The 21,487-nt window shown below is 45.3% G+C and overlaps 1 protein-coding gene across 1 annotated transcript in view; it reads right to left on the reverse strand.

The window, feature by feature from the left end:
* The window catches only part of Ndufa10 (NADH:ubiquinone oxidoreductase subunit A10), a 42,830-nt gene that overhangs the window by 11,887 nt on the left and 9,456 nt on the right, over positions 1 to 21,487 (reverse strand). The window contains exons 5-9 of the mRNA XM_036173659.1: positions 20,925 to 21,046; positions 19,408 to 19,487; positions 18,612 to 18,666; positions 16,539 to 16,624; positions 3,418 to 3,526 (exon numbers count right to left, since the gene is read on the reverse strand). Of these exons, the coding sequence (XP_036029552.1) occupies positions 3,418 to 3,526; positions 16,539 to 16,624; positions 18,612 to 18,666; positions 19,408 to 19,487; positions 20,925 to 21,046 (452 nt within the window). The remainder of the gene's footprint in view (positions 1 to 3,417; positions 3,527 to 16,538; positions 16,625 to 18,611; positions 18,667 to 19,407; positions 19,488 to 20,924; positions 21,047 to 21,487) is intronic.

Genomic DNA, 21,487 nt, shown 5'->3' on the forward strand with positions numbered 1-21,487 from the left:
TCACCACACAACCCTGTAGAGGTGGTGGGACCCTGACAGTAGGAACTCATGATTTTCACCATCCACAGACAAACACACAAATGAATCACACACAGGGAGAGTATCTCCTTACAGGAGCTCCCAAAGCTGTGGAAGGGGTGACAGAGCAAGAACTATAGTTAGGAAACCATCACAGTGATAACTAAGTAAGACAATCAATGGACGCCACAACTCTGAAAATCTGACAGAAGAGACACACTTGCAATCCCAAATTTCCCCAATGACTCCTGATCATGAGGAAAGAAAGAGTTACATCACATGTAGTCAAACGATCAAAGGAACAGCAAGCAGCGACAGGGCCGACTAATCACACACTGCCTAGGAAGTTGCAATGAGTTTTTGACATTCCCTCCACAAAACACTATGGCCTGAATCTACTCATGAGGAAACAACCAACAAACCAGATGGAGGGATATTCAACAACTAAGCAACCTGTAGTCTCCAAACATTTTGAAGTATCAAGTTCTTAAATATCAAGGAAATCCAAATACAAGGACTGGAGACAGAGCCATCAGACGTAACCTCTCATCCATCCTGGGGCTCTGGGGTCACTGATAGCCCTCAATTGGGATGTGGCTAGCAGCAGCATGTAAATCCTCTCATACAGACTGCCAGGTACAGAGGGGCCTTGTGGCATCTTGTTCATAAGAAGACCATCTTCAAGTGGAGCATCCCAAATCTTAATGGAAGACTCAACAGAACACAATTCCACAGCCCATACTGGGTGTGGCCTAGCAGGCCTAGTGGTCCAGTAAGTGGCATTCCTAATGCATGGGCATGCACCCTGGAGAAAAGGTGCAGAGACCACACAGTGAGTAAGAACATGGTGTTCAATGATTTTGATGACATATGATTATAAAAGGGCATTACAGCGATCTCATGTGTGTCAGGGAAGGTTATTCTTTTCTATTATCAGTACTTTTTCCATCACATAGCTAAGGTTTACCTTGAATGCTTGACCCTCCCGTATCTGTCTCCCAAATGCTGGACTACAGGCAACCGTGCCTGGCTTATTCTTGTCCTTTTTTTTTTTTTTTTAAGTCTTTTTTTAAAGTTTTTTGGAGACAGAGTTTCTCTGAGTAGCTTTGTGCCTTGCTTGGAACTCACTCTGTAGCTCAGGCTGGCCTTGAACTCACAGAGATCCGCCTGGCTCTGCGCCTCCTGAGTGCTGGGATTAAAGGCATGCGCCAACCACCGCCTGTTATTCTTGTCCTTTTTAAGATTGATTCATTTTGATTTTATTTCTATGAGTGTTTTGCATGCTTGGTGCCAGTGGAGACATGAAGCAGACACAGAATCCTCTCTAACCAGCGATAAAGTTGTCAGCCACCATGGGGCTAAGAGCTGAACCCAGGTCCTCTGCTCTTAACTGCTGAACCATCTTTCCAGATCCTCTTATCATTTTTAAAAGTCTGAAGTACCTCCCCAACAAATTTAGAAATATAACAATTAAAGATAAATGAAGATCAAATAAAGATCGTTTTATTTTGTTGCAACAAATTCTTCCAGGGGAATGGTCCTAAGCAGAAGCAGAGCCACAGAAGGATGTGACCACAGCAGGGTTAAGTGTTGGGTAGTACACACCTATCATGAGTCAATACTAGCTCTACGTTCCCCGTAATGTCTTGAGGAACTTAAAATGTACAGAGAATTAAGACACATAATCACAACAGACCACAGGGGGAGTTGGCCAAACAGAGCTCAACACAATCTGTGACTTCACATGGCCTGGAACTGGAAAACTACTGACCTTAGACTCAAAAATATCAGAGATGACCCTTTAATTACCAGGGATTACTAGTTAACTACAGTGATGAACTAGTAATAGAGTGATAACCAGTCAACAAGTAGAGGGAAATAAATGAAAGCCAGAAAAAAAAAATCCTACTTCCCCCAAAGGTAAGATAAAAGAAAAAGTAAAAACCTATGACAGGTCAGAAAATATTGTAAAACAACCCACTTAAGTACATCTTCCTTCCAATGTGACTGGATAATATTCCAGACATTCAGAATAGCAAGAGGTTTTACTGGCTTCAGGGAACGGGAGAGAGGCTGAGAGGAAAGGGCTGGAGAAGCTATCTGATGCAAACACTAGCTGATGGAGGTCTAAGGTGCTGCCGTAAACTCTGACAACAAACCTGAAGGCTAGCTCTATTAGTAACAGCACAGACACCAACATTAGAGGCACAAAAGGGACAGTACCAACCACCTAGCCAACAGCACACTCACATCACCAATGAGGCCAAAGCGGACGGAACAGAGGGAGGCGGGTCCGACGATGCTGTAGACCCTCTTGCTACAACAGACAATGGCAAGATGGACCTGAGTGAGGCTGCCTCTATACGGCTGAGGGAGGCAAGGAGTGTGAACAAGGAGGTCATTGGGAAGAGCTGAGTCCACTGAGGGAAGATGATGTCAGCCCAGACACAGACCGTGCACCGCAAGGGGCCGCCTCAGCCTTGGGTTGAGGAAGCTCCAGGTCTTCACGGCGCACCCGGAAGAGACAGGCAGCACACAAGTGCTTGCACTCAGCCTACAGGAAGAGCAGCATCAACATGAACGGACAGTGCCTGGCGGACATCTTGATGGCTGTGCTCCCAAATTTCTACAGTGGATACAATATTTTCAAATAGGCCCAAACAAAATACAAAATACAAAAATGTTGAGTATTCAAGAAAGGGAAACCAAGACCAAACAAAAACAAACCAACTGGCCCAGCAGGACGCTTGATCAAAGCTTCTGGTGCTCTGCAGCCTCTGCTGCACAAATGACAGGCATACCCCCACTCCCAGGGATGCAACTTGCACATGCTCCCGCAGGGCCACTCCAGTGTCAGGATTTCACACTTTCCGATAACTAACAAGCTACAGCAGCCCATGACCAGAGGACCACTCTTCCTAGTCCATGATGCTGTTGATGCAGGCTACCACTGCTGTTAGGCCTCTGGTCCTCGGCTGAATGGCTGGAAATGATTCCTCACACCAACGGAGGAACAAATGACTCATGAAGAAGGTGTGTAAATTAGAGAAAGACACAATTAGAGTGGGAGCTGCTGCCTCCTCCGTCTTCTCGGCCATCCTTGCTGCACTGTACCACTTGGTTGGAGGGCACTACAGAAATGTAAGCCTAGCGCTTAGAGCTGCGCTGTGAAGAGTGAGGGACATCAGACACAGCTGTGAAGAACTGGAGACAGTGCTAAAGAACGGAGGACATGTGTCCATCAAGCCAAGGCGCCAGAAATGACACTGGCTACGGTGCATGTCCGAGCAGTCCTGCTTTACGACTGCAATTGAGGGGGACAGAAGCAGATCCACTCTTCACAGCAGTGGCTTAGTGGCCATAAATACCCCAGACTCTGCCCCCGTGGCTAGGGCTCACCGCTCTGAAGCTGTTTTGGATCCGGGTACCCTGGTGAGCTCCAATTGTGATTTCTGGGAGATAGATAGGAACGGTTGTGAAATTCAGCACGCCAATCTTATCCTGAACCCTGAAAAGTAAGAAAAACATGGATTACAACAAGCCATCAAAATATGTACCATTAGGTAAATATTATCTTTGACTCTTCAAGTACCCATATTAAAAAAAAAAATCCCTAATACAGGGGCTGGAGAGATGGTTCAGCGGTTAAGAACACTGGCTGCTCTTCCAGAGGACCTGGGCTCAATTCCCAGCATCCCATGGCAGCTCACAAATGTCTTTAACTCCAGTTCCAGGAGGATCTGGCACCCTCACACAGACATACACGCAGGCCAAACACCAATGCATATAAAACAAAAATAAAGAAATCTTTAGAAGAACAAACAACAAAACCCCGAGATAAACACTGTTCCGAAGCAGGTGTCTCCAAAGAACTACCTCTCTCACAGATCCCCAGGGCTGGGTAGCCACTCTGCTGAGACAGCCCCAGAGCTGAGGAGTTCTGGGAAGCCCTGGCACCTTCAGACAGTGGGCTCTGATGGGCAGTTTGGGAAACGGGAAAGTGGAGCCAGGGTGTGCTTCCCACACAACAGCAGGGAGAAAGCTACCTGCAGAGGGTAGGTCATCACGCTCTGCACACTCTGCCCTCGTTAAAAATACGGAACATTAATACCAACAGAGGAGACAGCTAAACTAGCCGAAGAGCCATGCCTGTGCCACCGGGAACTCACCAGGCAGCCCGGTGAACCATGTCTATCAACGGTCAGCTTCAGTTCTGGTACTAGTAATACCAGCTGTGGGCTTCTCTCCTTGCTTCACCATGTCATTCTGTTGATGTGGGAATCTCTATACTGTTGTTACAGCTCATTCACTTCAAAGCTGGTCTTAAAATAATCAATATGCTTGAAGAGATAAACCTTTACTTTTTTTTTTTTTTTTTTTTTTAAAGAAAGAAGCATTAAAGCTGAACAGTCATGTAGGCTTAAATTCTTAAATGCTTAAATCCTTGTACTTGGGAAGCTAAGACAGAGAACTGCCATAAGTTTGAGTCTAGCCTGGGCTACCTGGTGAGACAACTGTCTGAGGAGGAAAGGCACTAAAGCTTTTCTTACATGCTCAAGAAACAAAGTCATTATTTTCAACAGATACTTAGCCACACCTAAGTTGTAAAGGCAACAGAGGGCGTTCCTTCTCTGCAATTTCCAGGTGGAGATTCTGTACTGTGTCTGGCTCCTGGTGGCTGGACCTTGCAAGGAGCATCCAGGCTCACTATATAAACCTGCAGACAGCCAGGACCCCACAGGCCTACAACAACCTAAGCGGAATGCAAGGTGCATGGGCCCATGGGTCATGCTTCCGTAGGAGACCACGGGGAAACAAGGGCTGTGACAGACTGAGCATTGTGAGGAGCAGCAAAGGCATGGCCTGGTGTCCTGGCACAAAGACGACATCACTCCCACAATTAACAACTCAGGGACCCAGATCCCACAGCCAACAGTGGCTGTCTAGATAGTCCTGCCTGCCTATCCTCCCATGTGGCTTGCACTTGTCTAGGTAAAGGGCCATACTCAACACAGCCAAATAGTAAGGTTGCTTTTCTTAGATTTCATATGCAGGTGGTTTCATCTGCCAAAAAATATGAAAACATTTCAAAACAATTCAAGCATGCAAACAGTAAAGTCTGCAAAGGACATAAAGTAGCTATGTTCTGTAAGCTTGCTTTGCTTGGCTGTTAAGATAAAATTTTGCAGTACCAAGGCATATCTTCGGCATCGTCTTCTAGCACCCCCTCTCCACAGCTGCAAGCTGACAACTTTCTCATACACTCTTTCTATGACTCTATGCCAGCAATGTATGAGCGCACGGCTCTCAACTGTAACATGGAATTATTCTGTACCTGCTGCCATTTAATTTTGAAGTGGTAACAAAATATTTTAACTAAAAATGAAGTATACGGTAAATGTTAACAAATAACGAAGTAGTAGGCAGGTATAAGGTTAACTCTTATAGCTGAAAATCCTTAGAAAATGCTGGAAAATAAAAGACTTGAGAGTATACTAAATAGTCAGAGCAACAGCGCCATCTATGTTTAATTTGGCAAAATTACAATTTACACATGTCCCAGAAAAAGTTAGAAGAAAGCTTTAAAAGTAATCCGTTGTCTATTCTGCAGTTTACTTAAACCCAGAAAAGTTCAACTCTTAGCAGAGCTCACAGAAATGAGGAGAGCCACACAACACATCTCCAGTAAATATTTCTCAGACAGGCTAGAGATAACACCCTTCATCAGAGCTAATTAAAAAGTAAAGGCACAGCCAGGTGGCGGTGGCACACACCTTTAATCCCAGCACTTGGGAGGCAGAGGCAGGCAGATCTCTGTGAGTTTGAGGCTGGCCTGGCCTACAGAGTGAGATCCAGGACAGGAGCAAAGCTACACAGCGAAACCCTGTCTCGAAAAACCAAAAAAAAAAAAAAAGCCTTCTATGACTCGGAACCCAGAGTGGCGAAGGAGAGTTCTGCTCCAGAGCACTTGGTTCAACCGTGTAGCTGGAAACCCAGCTGAGTGCCACACCAGTGTGCAGCTATGGTGTGGTGACCGCAGTCTGCTGGAAGTACTGTGGATAGACAGCTCTGAACAGACGGTTAAGGCGTGAAGACACAGAAGACGAAGATGACATTTGAGGTTTAAGACTAAAGATCACCCATTAGCAGAATGCGCCCTTTCTCCTACTTTTCAGAGCCTGGTTTGGCTTCCCCCTGGACTGTAGTTCTGCCTGAAACTCCGTGGAGGGCTCCCATCTGTCTCCACAGTACTAGATCTACTTGGAAATGGGCGCCAGCACCTGCAGTGTGCCTCCTGGGCAGCAGGTGGGGCTCTGTGGAAGCTGGGAGGTTGGGGGGCGGGGGTGAACACACTCACAAACCTAACTGAAATGAAATAGAAATGCTCAAAAGCAATAATTTGGTCAAGTTCTGGACCAAATGAGCATAACTGGCAAGTGGCATGTTTACAGTAATTATCTCAGAAAATAGATGATAATTTTCACTCAAGAAATTAAAGTCAACACAATTACCATTGTAAACTGCTCTGACACAGAGGAAAGGCACAAGACAGGGAAAGGACAAAGCCACAGTCAATGGAATGACAGCGATTAATTGGACGCTGTAACTCACAAACTCTGGGAAAATTACAGGACACAGCTCTATACCCCGATAACCATAGAACTAAGTAATTACCAAAATTATGATTTTAAAGCATGGGATCAGATCAACACGTGTTTTAGATCGTATTTAGAAAATGACATGGTATTATCTGTGGGAGGTCAAAAGCCAGACATACTCCCCAGTGTCGGCAAGTGTGCCTGGATCTTAATGCTAGCTCACACAGCAGTGTGGTTCTGCACAGCAGTGATGGATTGTAACAAGCAAGGATCACAGACATTTGTGTGACAGACCCACAGAATTAAGAGGAGCTGTTGGGAAGGTACCAAGGTGACTGCACAGGCTGTGAAGAAATGAAGAACCCTGGGGTTCAGCTAATGACAGAGGCTGCAGTTCCTGAGCTACCAGGAACAGAAATGTCAGTGCGCAGGAACACTCTTCACAGAGGGGAAAGAGGAACTCCCTTAACTTAAAGATGAACAGAAATAGTTGAGAGCAGTTAGTAACAACTGATCAGAAGAAGAGATCCAAAATGAGGGCAGCATCACACCAGTATCTCACCACAATGGAGCACATCAGCTTCCGAGTGGACAGTGGGAGAAGGGAGGGTTGGCATGAAAGAGAGGGGCCCAAGTGAGTAGTACTACAACCGCAGACATGCGCACGTGACAGAGCAGGGCAGGCAACCACGGGCTCAGAGCACAGCAGCAGCTTCCCTTCCCAGAGTTCAAAACACTAGAACCTTTCCACAGCCCTCACATGGACTGGAGGCACAGGGCCTTAACAGGCCAAATTCCCTGAGCTGGGGTTCTCACCTGGAAAGCAGGGGTTCCGTGGAGTAGAGCGAACTGTCCTGCATACCCTCCTGATGGCACTGCCACATGGTAGCAAATAGGATTTCAGAACTGAAGGTCAGACAGTGATACAGTGAAGAGAGCTTGTCAAGCAAGGTTAGAATCATAAAGTAGGTGTCACTAAGGGAAACTTACCAACATACATGTACAATGTGCATAACACACATGCAAGGTACAGACAACAAAGCCAACAACAACCTTTTTAAAAAGAAGGGTGCTTTAGTTACTTTTCTGATACTGTGATCAAAGCCACCACAACTAAAAGCAACTTAAGGAAAGTTTCTTTGGCTTAGGATTCCAGAGAGAGTCCATATGGTGGAGAAGACATAGCAGAAGTCAGCTGGAGCAGGGAGCTGACAGGTAACACCTTCAACCACTAACAAGTATTAGAGAGCAAACTGGAGTGGGGTGAGGTTCTGAATTCTCAAATCCCACTCTCACTGATGTACTTCTCTAACTCCTAGAGGTTCCACAGACTCACCAAACAGTACCACCAGCTAGGCACTAGTGTTCAAATACACGAGCTTACTGGGACATTTCTCTTTCAAATCACATTCCACTCCCTGGTCCCAACAGGCTCCCCTCGCGACATTATAATGCAAAATACATTTAGTCTATTTTAAAAGTCCCAAAAGTCTTTTTTCAGTTTTAACACAGTTCAAAAGTATACTCTCTTCAGATACTCATGACTCCTGTAAAATCAAAAAGCTATCACACCCTCCCAACATACAATGGCATAGAATAAACATTTCCATTCCAAAAGAGAGGAGAGGGCATTTGAGAAAATACTTGACCAAAGCAAGACTGAAACCTACCAAGACAAACTCAGGATCCTGCAGCTCCATGTCAGATTTCTGGGACTTCAGCTCCTAATGGCTTAGATGGCTCTGCCCCTCTAGCTTTGCTGCCTCCAACATACACATAAATTTCTTAGGCTGGTTCTACTCCTTGCATGTAGCTCTTTTTGACAGACACCCCACAGCTCTAGCATCTCCAACATTTGGGGTCTCTACTTCAAACCAGGCTTTACATTCTCAGCTTCATGCAATACTCTTGCATGGCCTCCTGTGCTCTTTGAGCTGGCATTGTTACAGGGACTCCCGTGCCACATGCTGCCTGAACTCATAGCTCTCTGAAACCATGGACGAAAAATCCCCTGGCGCCTCAATCCATGCATATTTCATGCCTCTAGAGCCCATACCACGTAGATAACACTGCCAAGTTCAGCTGCCAGCTGGGGATGGCCCCTCCTTGCCTTCAACCACATTGGTATGTTGAAGCTTTCTAGAGGAGAAGCCACTTAGGCTTCCTCCAAAGGTGGAAGCTCATCTTGGTTGGGTCTTATCTTCTGGGCATCTTATTTCTCCAACGTAGAACAGGTAGATTCTCCTTTATGCTAATCTCTTTAAATAATAAACGCCTTCTCTTGAAAGAGATGCCTTGTTTACAAACCTTGGTTGTAAAGATTAAACCTCTTTCTCCAAATTATGTATGTTCTTATTTCTTTCTGCCCCACTTGCTCTTTTTCAATGTAGAACTATGTATGGATTATCAATAGTAACCATACTAAAGACTCAATGTTATACTGTCTTAAAATTTCCTCTACCAAAGAGATTAGTCCATTACTTAACTTCAGGCAAGTTCTCAGGACGAGGGCAGAAGGTAGCCAGATTCTCTGCCAAGATATAACAGCCTAGTTGTTGGTCAAGTCCCTGCTTCCTCCGAAACCCCATGAGCCCTCCACTGTCTGTACTACCCTCAGTGCTACTGATCTCCAAGTTCCTACTAGAACAGTCCATTAAGTTCTGCTTACAAAATTCAACTACTTTTCTAGTTCAAAGCACCAAAGCCTTCCAAATTCCTCAAAACAAAATAAAGAAACAAGCAAACAAAACACACGGTCAAGTTCTTCACAGTAACCACCCACTCTCTAGTACCCAAACTTCTAGGACAGCAGGGCATAAGGTCATATGATCAGGAAGAAAAAAAATTCCTACTAGATTACTAGGGGTGATAGTGAATGGAACCATTCCTATTTCCACCCCAATACCTAACTTGGCTAAAGGAGAAGCAGTACCAGATACCGAGTGCTGATTCAATGCATATACTACTTTCTAGATGACCCTGAAGAGAAATCTTCACAGTGGACAGAACTATGGGCAGTACACATGGTTTAACATTTTACTTGGAAGGAGAAATAGCCAGACATGTGACTGAATGTATATTGATTAATGGGCTGTAGACAATGATTTGTCAGGTGGTCAGGGCTACAGAAGGAGGAAACTACTTCCTACTTGCTTGTCCTCACTCTTGCTAGCAAGTTCATCTACCCTGTTGCTGCAGCATTCATGCACTAATATTAGAACCAACTTCTTCGGGATTCTAATGTGTACTTCAGACTGTAGGAATCCTCCAGGCCTTGAGTGCCAGATTGGGACTACAGAGAAATCCAGCCTCATGGATTAAACACCTACCAGCGTCTCAGTCCCTCCAGTGTAGAAGAGCCATTGCTGAACTATTAGGACGGCATCCTATAAGTCAATCCAATCTCTCTCTCTCTCTCTCTCTCTCTCTCTCTCTCTCTCTCTCTCCCCCCTCACAAATAAACACACACACACACACACACACACACACACACACACACACACACACCATTTCAAGCAGTTATAGGCACACCATGTAGGGATGCTTCCGGAGACCCTGTGGATAGCAAACTCTAAGAACATAAAAAGCACAGTACTGTCACACAGCCTCCATGTTTCCTGCCGTACACTTTCAGTAACCACCACTATGGATACAAGCTGTCACACCACAAAGAGAAAAGTCTCTACATACTTAACAGTCATAATTTTTTAAAAAATAACTTGGTTGGTGTTGTGGTAGAGTAGGCTACCTGCCCCTTTCTTAGAATGACAATTACAACATCCTAAGATATTATAGCTTGCAGAGTGGAATAATGCCAGCAATATTGTTAGGGAAAGAGGGTGCTCCCTGCTGTCAGCCATCTGCCCTCCGTAGAATAGCAGTGGACATGGATGAGCTGGGAATGACAGGAAAACATAGTAACTAAAAATGTGTTTTTCCCTAAAGTATGAAATACTTACACATAAGTAGAATTATATAAAATGATCAATTTAATTGAGAGAGGGGTTAAAAAGAAAACAATGTAAGGAGTAGAATAGAAACATGAAACGTGGAAGAATGGATTCCACTACTACTGCTCACTTTAACATAAAAGATCCAAACACAGACTTTCAGATGATATGAAAAAACAAGACCAATTATGTGCTATGTAAGAAAATCATCTTAAATTGAGACAATTTAAAAGTAAAAGAATGAAGTAAAAGATATCATGCCTATGCTGAGAGCAAAGGTGTCTTAAATATAGTATTTCAGACAGAGCAGAGCTCAAAACAAAGTAAAGTATCAGGCACATACAAAGGGGTATTATCGAATTAGAAGATGTAAGATTCTTCTCAACAAGAATCAAAACACAAGGCAAAAATAAACAAGCCTCACTGGAGACCAGGAGGGCTGGCACTGCTTGAGCTTTAACCCCATTTCAGAACTGACAGATCCAGCAGGGGACACAGATGACCCGGTCATCACATGCCTCCACTTCATCAACAGGCAGACTTAGCATCCCGTCCCATAGCAGAAACCAAGGTCTGCTCAATGGAGCATGCACCAAGGCATATTTGAGACATGCCTGCCTACAAAACACCTGAATGGAGGTAAAAGAAGAGAACTAGGCAGGACGTTTGCAGATCACACCAGGGTATGTACGGGGTAGGATGGTGGATGGAGAACTCCAGATACAACAACAAACAACACATTCCCAAATCACATGTCAGCCAAAGAAGTCTCCAAAGATCTCTGAAAATATTTTCCCTTCATGAAATTAACAATGTTCCTTATCAAATGTGTAGGCTGTAGGAAGAGCAGTACTAGAGGGAAACTGAGTGGACCAGGGCTTTGTTAGGACAGAGGGTCTAACTCAGCTGTCTGAGCTGCTGCCCTGGGATGCTGCAGAGAACAGCTTAGACCTAAGGAAGCAGGAGGAAAAATGAAACAAGCAAAAATCATCAGCTAAAAACAAAGCAGCAAATGAACAGACAACGCCTGGTTCTTTGAAAAAGTCACCACCAGGAAAAGGAGACTCACAAAGGCACATAAGCAACCAAGAGGAACATAAGCTAAAATTTAGAAATTGCACAGCAAGACAATTCTTTTCTTTGCTTTGGGAACAAAATGGCAGGTTTTGATTTTTACTTAATTATACTGTGTATACACATGCACACATTAATGTTCCTGTGTTTGTACAAATGCATATGCATATGTGTGTGTTGCTATGTGTGCAGAGGCCAGAGATCAACACTCAGAATCTTTCTCATTCACTCTCAATCTTAATTTTTGAGATGGGGTCTCTTACTGAATGGATTTGGCTATACTGGCTGGTCAGCAAGCCCCAGGGATCTCCCTGCTTCCAAATAAGCATGCACAACCACACCCAGTTTATTATGGGGGTGCCTGGACTCTTAACTTAGGTCCTTTACTAAGTCATCTCCCAACCCTAACTGTACTTCTTAACAGGTAAAATATTTACTGGCAACAGTTTCTACAAAATGGTCTTGAAAAAAAAAAATCAATAGTTGTAAAATGTATTTATTTGTACAGTCTGACCCAGCAACAATTCTTACAACTTAAGAAAGTAACATGGAACCAAAGAAGTGTGTGATTTTTGTGTTGTGACTGTGAAGGAATAAACTATTCAGAAAGATCGGTATCAAGTAAGTCGTCAGTGGGTTGGTTCTGCTTTATCCCGGAGGTTAGTAAGATCTCCCTGCTGAGAACCAGACAGTAGGTAAGTAGGAGGCTTTGGAGTCACCCAGTGACTGTGCTATGAGTGGATTTCACTGACAAATTTCTCATGCTCAACGGGGAGCGCTGCACAGTTCCTGCCACCTAATACGCAAATGTAAGAAGAGTCTGAGCAGCTCTGGAGTGATCTGGCACACAGACCACTGCTGTGGATGTTGCTCTGTGTGCTGTGAATGTGTTGCTCTGATCTGGTTGATAAATAAAATGCTGACTGGCCAGTAGCCAGGCAGGAAGTATAGTATAGGCGGGATAAGCAGAGAGGAGAAATCTGGGAACAGGAAGGCTGAGTCAGGAGTTGCCAGCCAGACACAGAGGAAGCAAGATGTAAAAGTACCAGTAAGCCACAAGCCACATGGCAACTTACAGATTAATAGAAATGGATTGATTTAAGATATAAGAGCTAGATAGCAAGAAGCCTGTCATGACCTTACAGTTTATAAGTAATATAAGTCTCTGGGTATTTACTTGGATCTGAGTAGCTGCAGGAGCTGGATGGACACAGGAAAACTACAGACCAGTTTGTCAACCTGATTCATTTCTTAAGTTAATAGATAGAAATGGCATATACAGGTAGCCACTAAAAATAAAACCTTCAGTGTTTAGTAAAATAGGGACATGTTTGAGATATTCAAATAGGATATAAACTATAAGACAACATCCATAAACACATAAACACACACTGCACTGACTGGAAACCCCATTAAACTGTCAACTCTGGCCCCATGACGGCGGAAGGACAGGTGATTTGGCTTCTGATCTTTGTTCCTGACTTCCTAAGACAAGCAGATGTGCCTGTGCTCTCCAGTTACTTCACCTTGCTATCTGCACATCTTCGTTCTGGGCTAGCCTCGAGCAGCTTAGTTAGTGCTGCCTCATGCTGCTAAGGTGAGCCCACTGCCTCATCTTTCTTCACCACTGGTGCCATGAACCCTATGCCTTCCAAAGAGCCTGGATGCTTACCCTTCCTTAAAATTCACTGTTGTACTAAAAAAGTCACAACTCTCATTTATTACTTTTTGAAATAAGAACAAACACTCTACTTCTGTACTTCTCAGCATGGCTTAAGGATGTGTAAACAAAGTGTGGCTCACGGCAGGACCACCACTTAATCCATGCTTGTGAGTAGGAGAAATGAAGAAAATGCATAAGGAGCACTAAGTGTAGATGCAATTTTACAAAGATATGAGATCAGAGGAAAAGCAACATCAGACATTACCCTCTGTGCCTACAGACATCACAGCGAGTGAGGAAGGATATGAAGACAGCCATGTAAGAAGGAGCAGGAAATGCTAGGGTAGCTGACGGAAGGAACAGCTCCTCTGAAAAGCTCAGGTGATCATAAACCACTCATGTAGTGAACATTTCCAAAGCATCAAGGGAGCACACAAAAAATGAGTGAAGAACTTGAAGAGCTCACAGCTAAAATGGGAAATCAGATATACCCACAGTTGAGCAGGTGCTGAGGTCCCAAAGATGCTGAATCAGATACAGAAGGGTGTCCCTGTCACCAACAGAGCCTGTTAAACTCTAGGGAGGAAGAGAAGTTGGAGTCTTAATGTCTTCCTCCAAAGGTCTACGTGTTCAAGGTGTCGTCACCAGCCTATGGCTGTGTGCTCTTCAGGACCACCAGCCCTCTGTTTCCCGGCCACCATGAGCTGAGGGCCTATTCTACTACATGTCCACCATGTTGTGCTGCTTTGACACAGGCCCAAGCCACACAGGCAAGCGACCATCGTCCCAAACCTCCAAAATCACGAGCCTTTTAAATACATTTCCTTTGATGACATCTGCTTCTTTCCATTCTCCATCTTGTGCATCCAGCAGTTGGGACTTCCAGGAGTACCTTCTGTCACACTGCCACATTTACAGCAAGGAGCAGACTACAACAAAAAAAGCCTCAGGGAGCTTCAGCTAACTTCAACACCACACAGAACCCTGAATTTCTAGGGTACCAGAGGCTCCCTCTTGTTTCTGCTTCACTGTGTCTATCAGCAAGCTTGCAGCCTCTGCGGGACTGTGGCGTGCATCCTGAGAAGGTACTCCTCCAGGGTGCAGAGCCCTCACGCATGGCCCACAGGCAGAGTTGGGTGCTTCCTCCCCTGGCCAGGAAGACTCAGAAGGAGCCTCCGTCTTACGTTTTGATGGAGGATACTACATTCCTTAAAAAGCCTTTTTCAGAGATGCAGGTTCTATCAGCAGGTTCCTTTCACTGAGCCTAAGACTGCTGCGCAGTGGATCAGTGAGTCTATGGAACCGAACATGTGTGAACTCTACACTTACACTTACTTTTGTTTTCTAGTCAGCAAGTTCAATCTCATGTTCTGCTTAGCGCTAAAATTTCATAGATGAAGAAAGCAAGGCACAGAGGTTCAAGTGACCTGCCCCACATGCTGGCTAGAGCAAACCCTATCCCCACCCTGCAGTCTGCTGCAGAGATGCTATGCTGTGTCTGCCTTACTCAGCTTTCAACATCCATTCCAACCAATGAAAAAAGTAATTTGTACCTAACACTTGAGTCTGATTACAAGTTGAAATCCCATTAAACACTGCGCTGTGAATTAGTAAACTCAGCACGGTGACTTGTGACCCCACATGGATCTGTTGTCGCTGTGACGCTGCTCCGGTGGTGGAAGGAAGAAAAAGCTGCAGCACACATCCACTTCAGCCACCCCACACTGCTGGAGACTGAACCACAGCATCACAGGCAAGTGCTCTACCACTGAGTTTATTGCCCTTGGGCAATGAGTGTTAGTGCGCTGGCTGTGCCCTGGACACAAGAGACCAGAGCTCCACTTACCCACCGGGGGAGAAAGCACAGTTGATCTATCCAACACACTCTCAAGGACCAAGGACACTGGCATCACTGAGGAGTCACCCCCACCATAGCCCCAGGCAGGGCCTCCAAAGCAGTCACAGTCATTTACTTCCAAATACTGATAAGAGAGACTGAGCACCAAAGCCATTCTGGTACGGGCAGCCCAGGAAGAGTCAAAGGGACCACAGTTGCAATGCCAAAGTGCAAGGCCCCAGGCCCAGTATCAGGGCAGTGGCATGACTTCACACAAAGGCACACCCCAAACATCATGGTCCCCATTATTGTAAGTTAATAGACCATAAGGCAGCAATGTTGGTGTAGACTGGTCTTCCCAACCACTGGAGAGGCATCATGAGAAGATCACTTGGACCTAGGAGTGTGAGACCAAGCTAAGAAACACAGGCAACCCCTTTAAAAAGGGGGAGCCCTAAATATTGAATTCTGACATGTAAGCCAAATGAACAATGTATTCTTTCTAAAGTCATTCCTGAATTTGTAGGAATAGCTATAAAACAATGAAAAGCACCTCCTCCAAGAATCTTTCCTGTATGCACATCTGCATGAAGCCTGTGTAGGACCTGGGGTGGCAGATAAGCTTCCTGTGCACTGGAGTCCAGCTGAGGGCCAGCAGCACAGGCTTGGCAGTAATCAGGACTGGCTGGAAATCTACAAGGTCAGGGGACATGCTGCGCACCCTTGAAATGTCCATGGGATCACCCCTGAAATGTCCATGGGAACAATTTCCAAAAAGTCAGGGCACTGTGGGTCAAAAGAGGATGGAATGGGAGGCTTAGTGTATACAGGTCACCTATGAGAGCCTGATACTGACATGCCACAGAAGGCTAACAAGGGAAAGGGGTGTGGGTGTACATAGGCAGATGGCCTCCCTTCCCACATCTGTGGTCTGCTTCTGCCATGGCTCCTCTGCCTGCCCACACAGGTTTAACTGTAGGACCACAACCCCACCTCGCATGCCCCTGCCTCAGCCTCTCCATCAGTTGCCCCTCTGACACCTGGTAATCTTCGGAGGCATAAGGCTGAGTCCTACTTCCTTCAGGTCTCTTCATGCAAAGGTCTACATAGCCTGCTCACTCACACTCCAGGACTTAGTAGTGGCCTTTATGATTCGATAGTTCCATGCCCTGGTTTCTCTGCTTCTCCCACTAAAATGTGTCTCTGCTGAGAGCAGAAATATTATTTGATCCTAGTCTTTCAAACTGGAACCAAGCCTGGCACTGCTGGTGCAACTGACAACTAAGTTGGAGCATTTATTATTTAAAATCTGTCTACTTGTACAGCACGCAGCAGACCGCTGCAGTGTACTCCAAGGAGTAGTTTGTTTCTGCCCAACAGCTTCCCCAGTGACTCACCGCAAGCGCAGGTGGTGTAAGGAAATGTCACTCTGCTTAAGCCAAGGCCCTTTGTTGTACTTAAGGTATTCAATGTCCTCTACCACCTAAAACAAGAGAAAGAGAGAACTCCATTTTAGAACTGCGAATGAGGCAACACTGTAAGTTACAAACTCTTGGCATAAAAGTCAAGAAGAACAAAATGGTAGGACATGAATGCTGCTTAGCATGATGCTGCCTCACTAACACCCCAAAATACCAAGGGGACGGAGCTGCTCTGAAGACTGGAAGAAAAGGAAGGCTAGACAGAATAGCCATTCAGGATAGATTACCCTTGTCTTCCCAAATAAGTTCCTTCTAGAAGGAAAGAGCCACACAGAACAGCAGAGGAACATGAACACCAAGACATTCCTGAGAGCCCAGGCATCAGTCCTGCCCTTTCAGAGAGGCAATATTTTCATGTTCAAAGCTCTTCTAGAACACACGCAGCTCGGGCCTCACTTGAAGGCTCATTATTCTAAGATACATACCATCTAAATAGATATTGAAACACCAATCAAAAGGTATAAAAATACATTGAATACGAACAAGGACCAGGAAGTAACGAAACTAGCCTTTCAGACCAAGTAGGACAAGCCAGGCACAAGAACACTTACAGCAGGAAGCAGCATAGTCACACAACAACACAGGCTCTTTCTGAAAGCAGAATGCCGTTCTCTCGTGGGAGAGCTCACCAGGTCCCCTTCCTCCTGCCCTCTGTACAGAACAGGGTGCTGCAGGGTGCTCACAGCCACCAGCTCTGCAAGACCCTTCTGCAGGACAGAGGGGCCTGAGCTGGCACTTAGTCTTGAATTCCTCTGCTCCTTCTTGTTTACTAATGCCTGACCTTCATTTCTTTCTAAGACAGGGTCTTGCTATTGAGCCCTAGCTAGCCTAAAACTCATTCTGTAGACCAGGCTGCCTCAAACTTGCAATAATCTTCCTGCCTCTGCTTCCCAGGTGCTGCCACTACATAGATGCCTCACTAGGTGCTGGTAGCCGAAGCCTTTGATACAACGGATAAGTTGAGAGAACTGTGGGAGGTTTGTGTTAGTTTTTGCCATTGTCACCAGGATCTCATGCAGCCCAGGCTGGTCTAGAATTCCCTATGCAGCCCAGGCTGGTCTAGAATTCCCTATGTAGCCCAGGCTAGTCTAGAATTCCCTATGTAGCCCAGGCTGGCCTTGAACTTCTGGTTCTTTACTTTAGTCTTATGTTTTCTCACCGAGTGGATATTTACTTACCTAATACTATGTGAGAATGACCTTCTCCCTCCTACCTCACTTCTTATTATTATACTGAAGGAACTGGCTTTGCCAAGCTAAGAGTCTCTGTGTTGAGGCCGGTGCACCAGAGAGAACTCACACTAACTGGGTGACTTGATACTTCTTGGATTAACGACACAGAGTTTTTTGTTACTGTACATATATATGCTTCTGTACTTGGGAGAACAGATGGCCTGAATTACTCCTTTCAGAATTTTCTTGGCTGGTACTCATTAAGTTTCCTGAAAACTCCATTAAGATTATCTGGAATTTTGCCGGGCGGTGGTGGCGCACGCCTTTAATCCCAGCACTCGGGAGGCAGAGGCAGGTGGATCTCTGTGAGTTCAAGGCCAGCCTGGGCTACCAAGTGAGTTCCAGGAAAGGCGCAAAGCTACACAGAGAAACCCTGTCTCGAAAAACCAAAAAAAAAAAAAAAAAAAAAAAAAAGATTAACTGGAATTTCACAAAATGCAGACGTAAGGAAAACAGTTCTCTTTAAATGACTAACTTTTCCTCTGAACTAATGCAAGGTGCAGCTGTCATGTTCTGTGATACATACATGCCTTGAGGCATTCTGCATCTTTGCCACCTATGATTTTAAGATCCTATGAACAAAGTTATTTTTAAAAATAATCAACAACTTGATGGTTCAGGGAGGGTGCTGAGCAGGGCGGGTTCTGCTGTTGGATAGGAGCACCAATGCTCCCGAGACTAGTAGCAGTCAACATGTGGTCGGGGGATCCTGTGCATCAAGTTGAAGAAGATCTACCATTGGCTAGCATCACCCCACCTTGGTTGAGTTTTCAGATTCCCAGGTACTGTACACCAAAACTTCACACTGCTCACTGTAAGACAGAAGGAGAGGCACATGGTCAGCATTCCCAGGTAGAAGGTCTGCACAAATGCCCAGCAGCCACTAGAGACCCTGCTCTGGCACAGCACCCCATCGCCTGTCATCTGGGTTTTCTGGTGTTCATGCCACTGCAGTATGACTGTGTAGGAGGCAAAATTCACTTACTTCATTTTTTTTTTTTATTCACAATTTTAATTTCTTTGAGAATTTAAAACATGCCCTGAAACTTTTCAGTATCAATATAACTGTAACACTTGCCTTTACATACAAATATACCTAGGACCTGAGAAGCCCGTGGAGTGAGGAAAGCATGTTTCTCTCATGCTTCAATACAGGGACAGGAATGGAAAGACACCAATATTGCTGAAGGACGCTGACTGAAAGGATCTATAGACTGTCTTCATGAATTTCCACCACAGTATGCCGAGTGTTTCAAGCAATTTTTCTAGATATCTGCCTGCTACTTGAATAAGAATGCACCTCTTGTGCTAAACTTGAACATGGACTTGAAGAGAGATTTATTTTAAGCATCAAGAATTTTAAGGATATAACAGTAGGGGGAAAGCATTTAAAAAACCACCCAAACAAATTCACAGAACCTGAACTGAAAAGTCGCCTGTTGGCTCTGCAGCCCGAGGCAGTGATTGGGAGAGAAAGCACTCTGGGCTATGGGGTTCCCTGCAGTCTTTGCAAGGCAGCTTGAGTCTTCATGTCAGCACTGTGCTGGGCTCACCTCATCTCTGGGAGGAAGGTGTTCTTATAGGCATTCTCAATGTCCTGGAGATAGGCAGAGGTGATCTTCATTTCATGTGGCTAAACAAAAGCAGAGAAATCTGAGCGGGAGGCATTCAGACTTGGTCTCTCACTGAGTGCATGTAAAGCGTGACCACACCTGCAGACAGTGCTTTTTTCTAAGGACTTACAAGCTGCAAGGGCTCCAGGGACAGGTTGGGGAGGGGTATAACCAGTGAGAACTATTCCTGACTGCAGAGGAACCCATGTCATGACCTCCTCTACACAGAGCAGGGTCAGGACAAAGGTCCCTTTGGAAAGCCCCACCTGCCTTTCTACTGCATCTCACATCACGTGAAGGCACCAAGGAACCAGAGACTGGGAGGCCGACTCTCTCCCACTTGCCTCAGCTTTCTCCTACTGCAGAGAGAGCCCTCTCTACCTCCCTGCTCTTTCCCTTCTTACCAGCCCATGCACTCTTTCACTTCCCCTGGCATCTGCAGATCATTTTAAAACATTTTAAAAGTCAATTAAGAGTGGAGAATTTAGCTAAGATTCATTCTGTCACCCTGGTTCATCCTCTGTGGCTTTTGTTTATTTCCTTGCTCACTACAGGGTTCCTCTACTGGAGCATGAGCTGCTGGGGTGGGGAACTCACCGATTCAGTTAACACATAGCCCCAGCACCCTGTAGTCTAGTATACAGGTACTCAAGAAACACTTGTGGGAGGGAAGAGGAGAGGGAGGAAAAAAATGATTAGGACTACTGTTTTGACTTATAGAAATAAAGAAAATATTCTAAAACTGATTGTGATGGAAGTTGCTGTAATTTGCAAAGTTTGCTGAAAATCAGTTAGTTGTAAATTTCAACTGGTGCATGTAATCAAGTATAAATTCCATCTCACTAAAGCTGTTCAGAAAAAGAAAAGAGCCACTCATTTCCTGAGTGTGCCTGCTACCCTGGCACCTAGACAGGCACAGGAAAATGTGACAGTCAACTGCACTCTGTCTACAAAGGTGAAGGGGATTGCCTTTGCACCCAGGAACTTCACTCCAGCACGGTGGGTACATGCAGGAACTGCAGGCACTTCTGTCTGACAGATGCAGGCACTTAGTAGTAACAGGGGAGGGCCACAAAGGCACTGTAGGGGCAACAGGGAATCACTAGCCATGGCCAAAGTGAAACAAAGCCACATGCAGGTGGATCAGAAAAGATACACAATGTAAGGTAAACACTCAACACCAAACACCCATTGAGTTTAAACAACAACTGAAAGGCCATCCGAATCACTTTCATCTCTAGACAACAGGACAGGAGCCCTCCTAGAGAAGAGAAAGGTCCAAGCAGGGTAGAGGGGATGCTCACTCTACCTCCCTACAAGAACGGCTCAGTAGACAGATGTGCACTCTTGGCTGGGACCTCCCGCACGTGTCTCCTGCCCTATGAAGGCCACTGGGAATTGGCACACGCTGATCTCAAAAGCATGTAGACGCCTGACTCTCATGGGTACTGACTTACATCTCCTTTCTTCTGGATCCGGCTCAGTATCTCTGGCACGGGCACATCGACATAGATGACTGCGTGGGGTGGCAGGTATTCTGGGAGAGTGAGCCGTTTCACCTCCTTGTAGTGGTCCACACCTGCATGAGGGAGTCCATTGTCATCAAACTCTAGACAGCTACCGGCTTCTGGCACATGGGGATCTAAATCATGACCCTAACCGCTGTGCACAGGACAGACTGAGTATGTCTTCCTCACTTCCTAGGCAAATTGGAGGCACACCAGTGTTCTCCTTGTATGTTTCTTGAGCTGGGATGCATGATACACCTGCTGTGTATCTATTTCTTTATGGTATGCAAGTAAGAGTCTGATCTACAGGGAGTGCAAAAAGTATTTCTCAAATAATTCAACTGAAAACATAAGCTACACTTTCCTGGGTTCAGAATATTTCAGAGAGTTGAATGGATTACACCTAACTACCCACTGACTCAGATCCACACCAAAAATAAACTGGGAGCACTGACACTGCTGTAGTTACCTCACCCTTGGCACAGAACACACAGAAGTCACACAGTCCTGGT

The sequence above is a fragment of the Onychomys torridus genome, chromosome 23 (assembly GCF_903995425.1).
Source record: "Onychomys torridus chromosome 23, mOncTor1.1, whole genome shotgun sequence".
In the NCBI taxonomy this organism is placed as follows: Eukaryota; Metazoa; Chordata; class Mammalia; order Rodentia; family Cricetidae; genus Onychomys; species Onychomys torridus.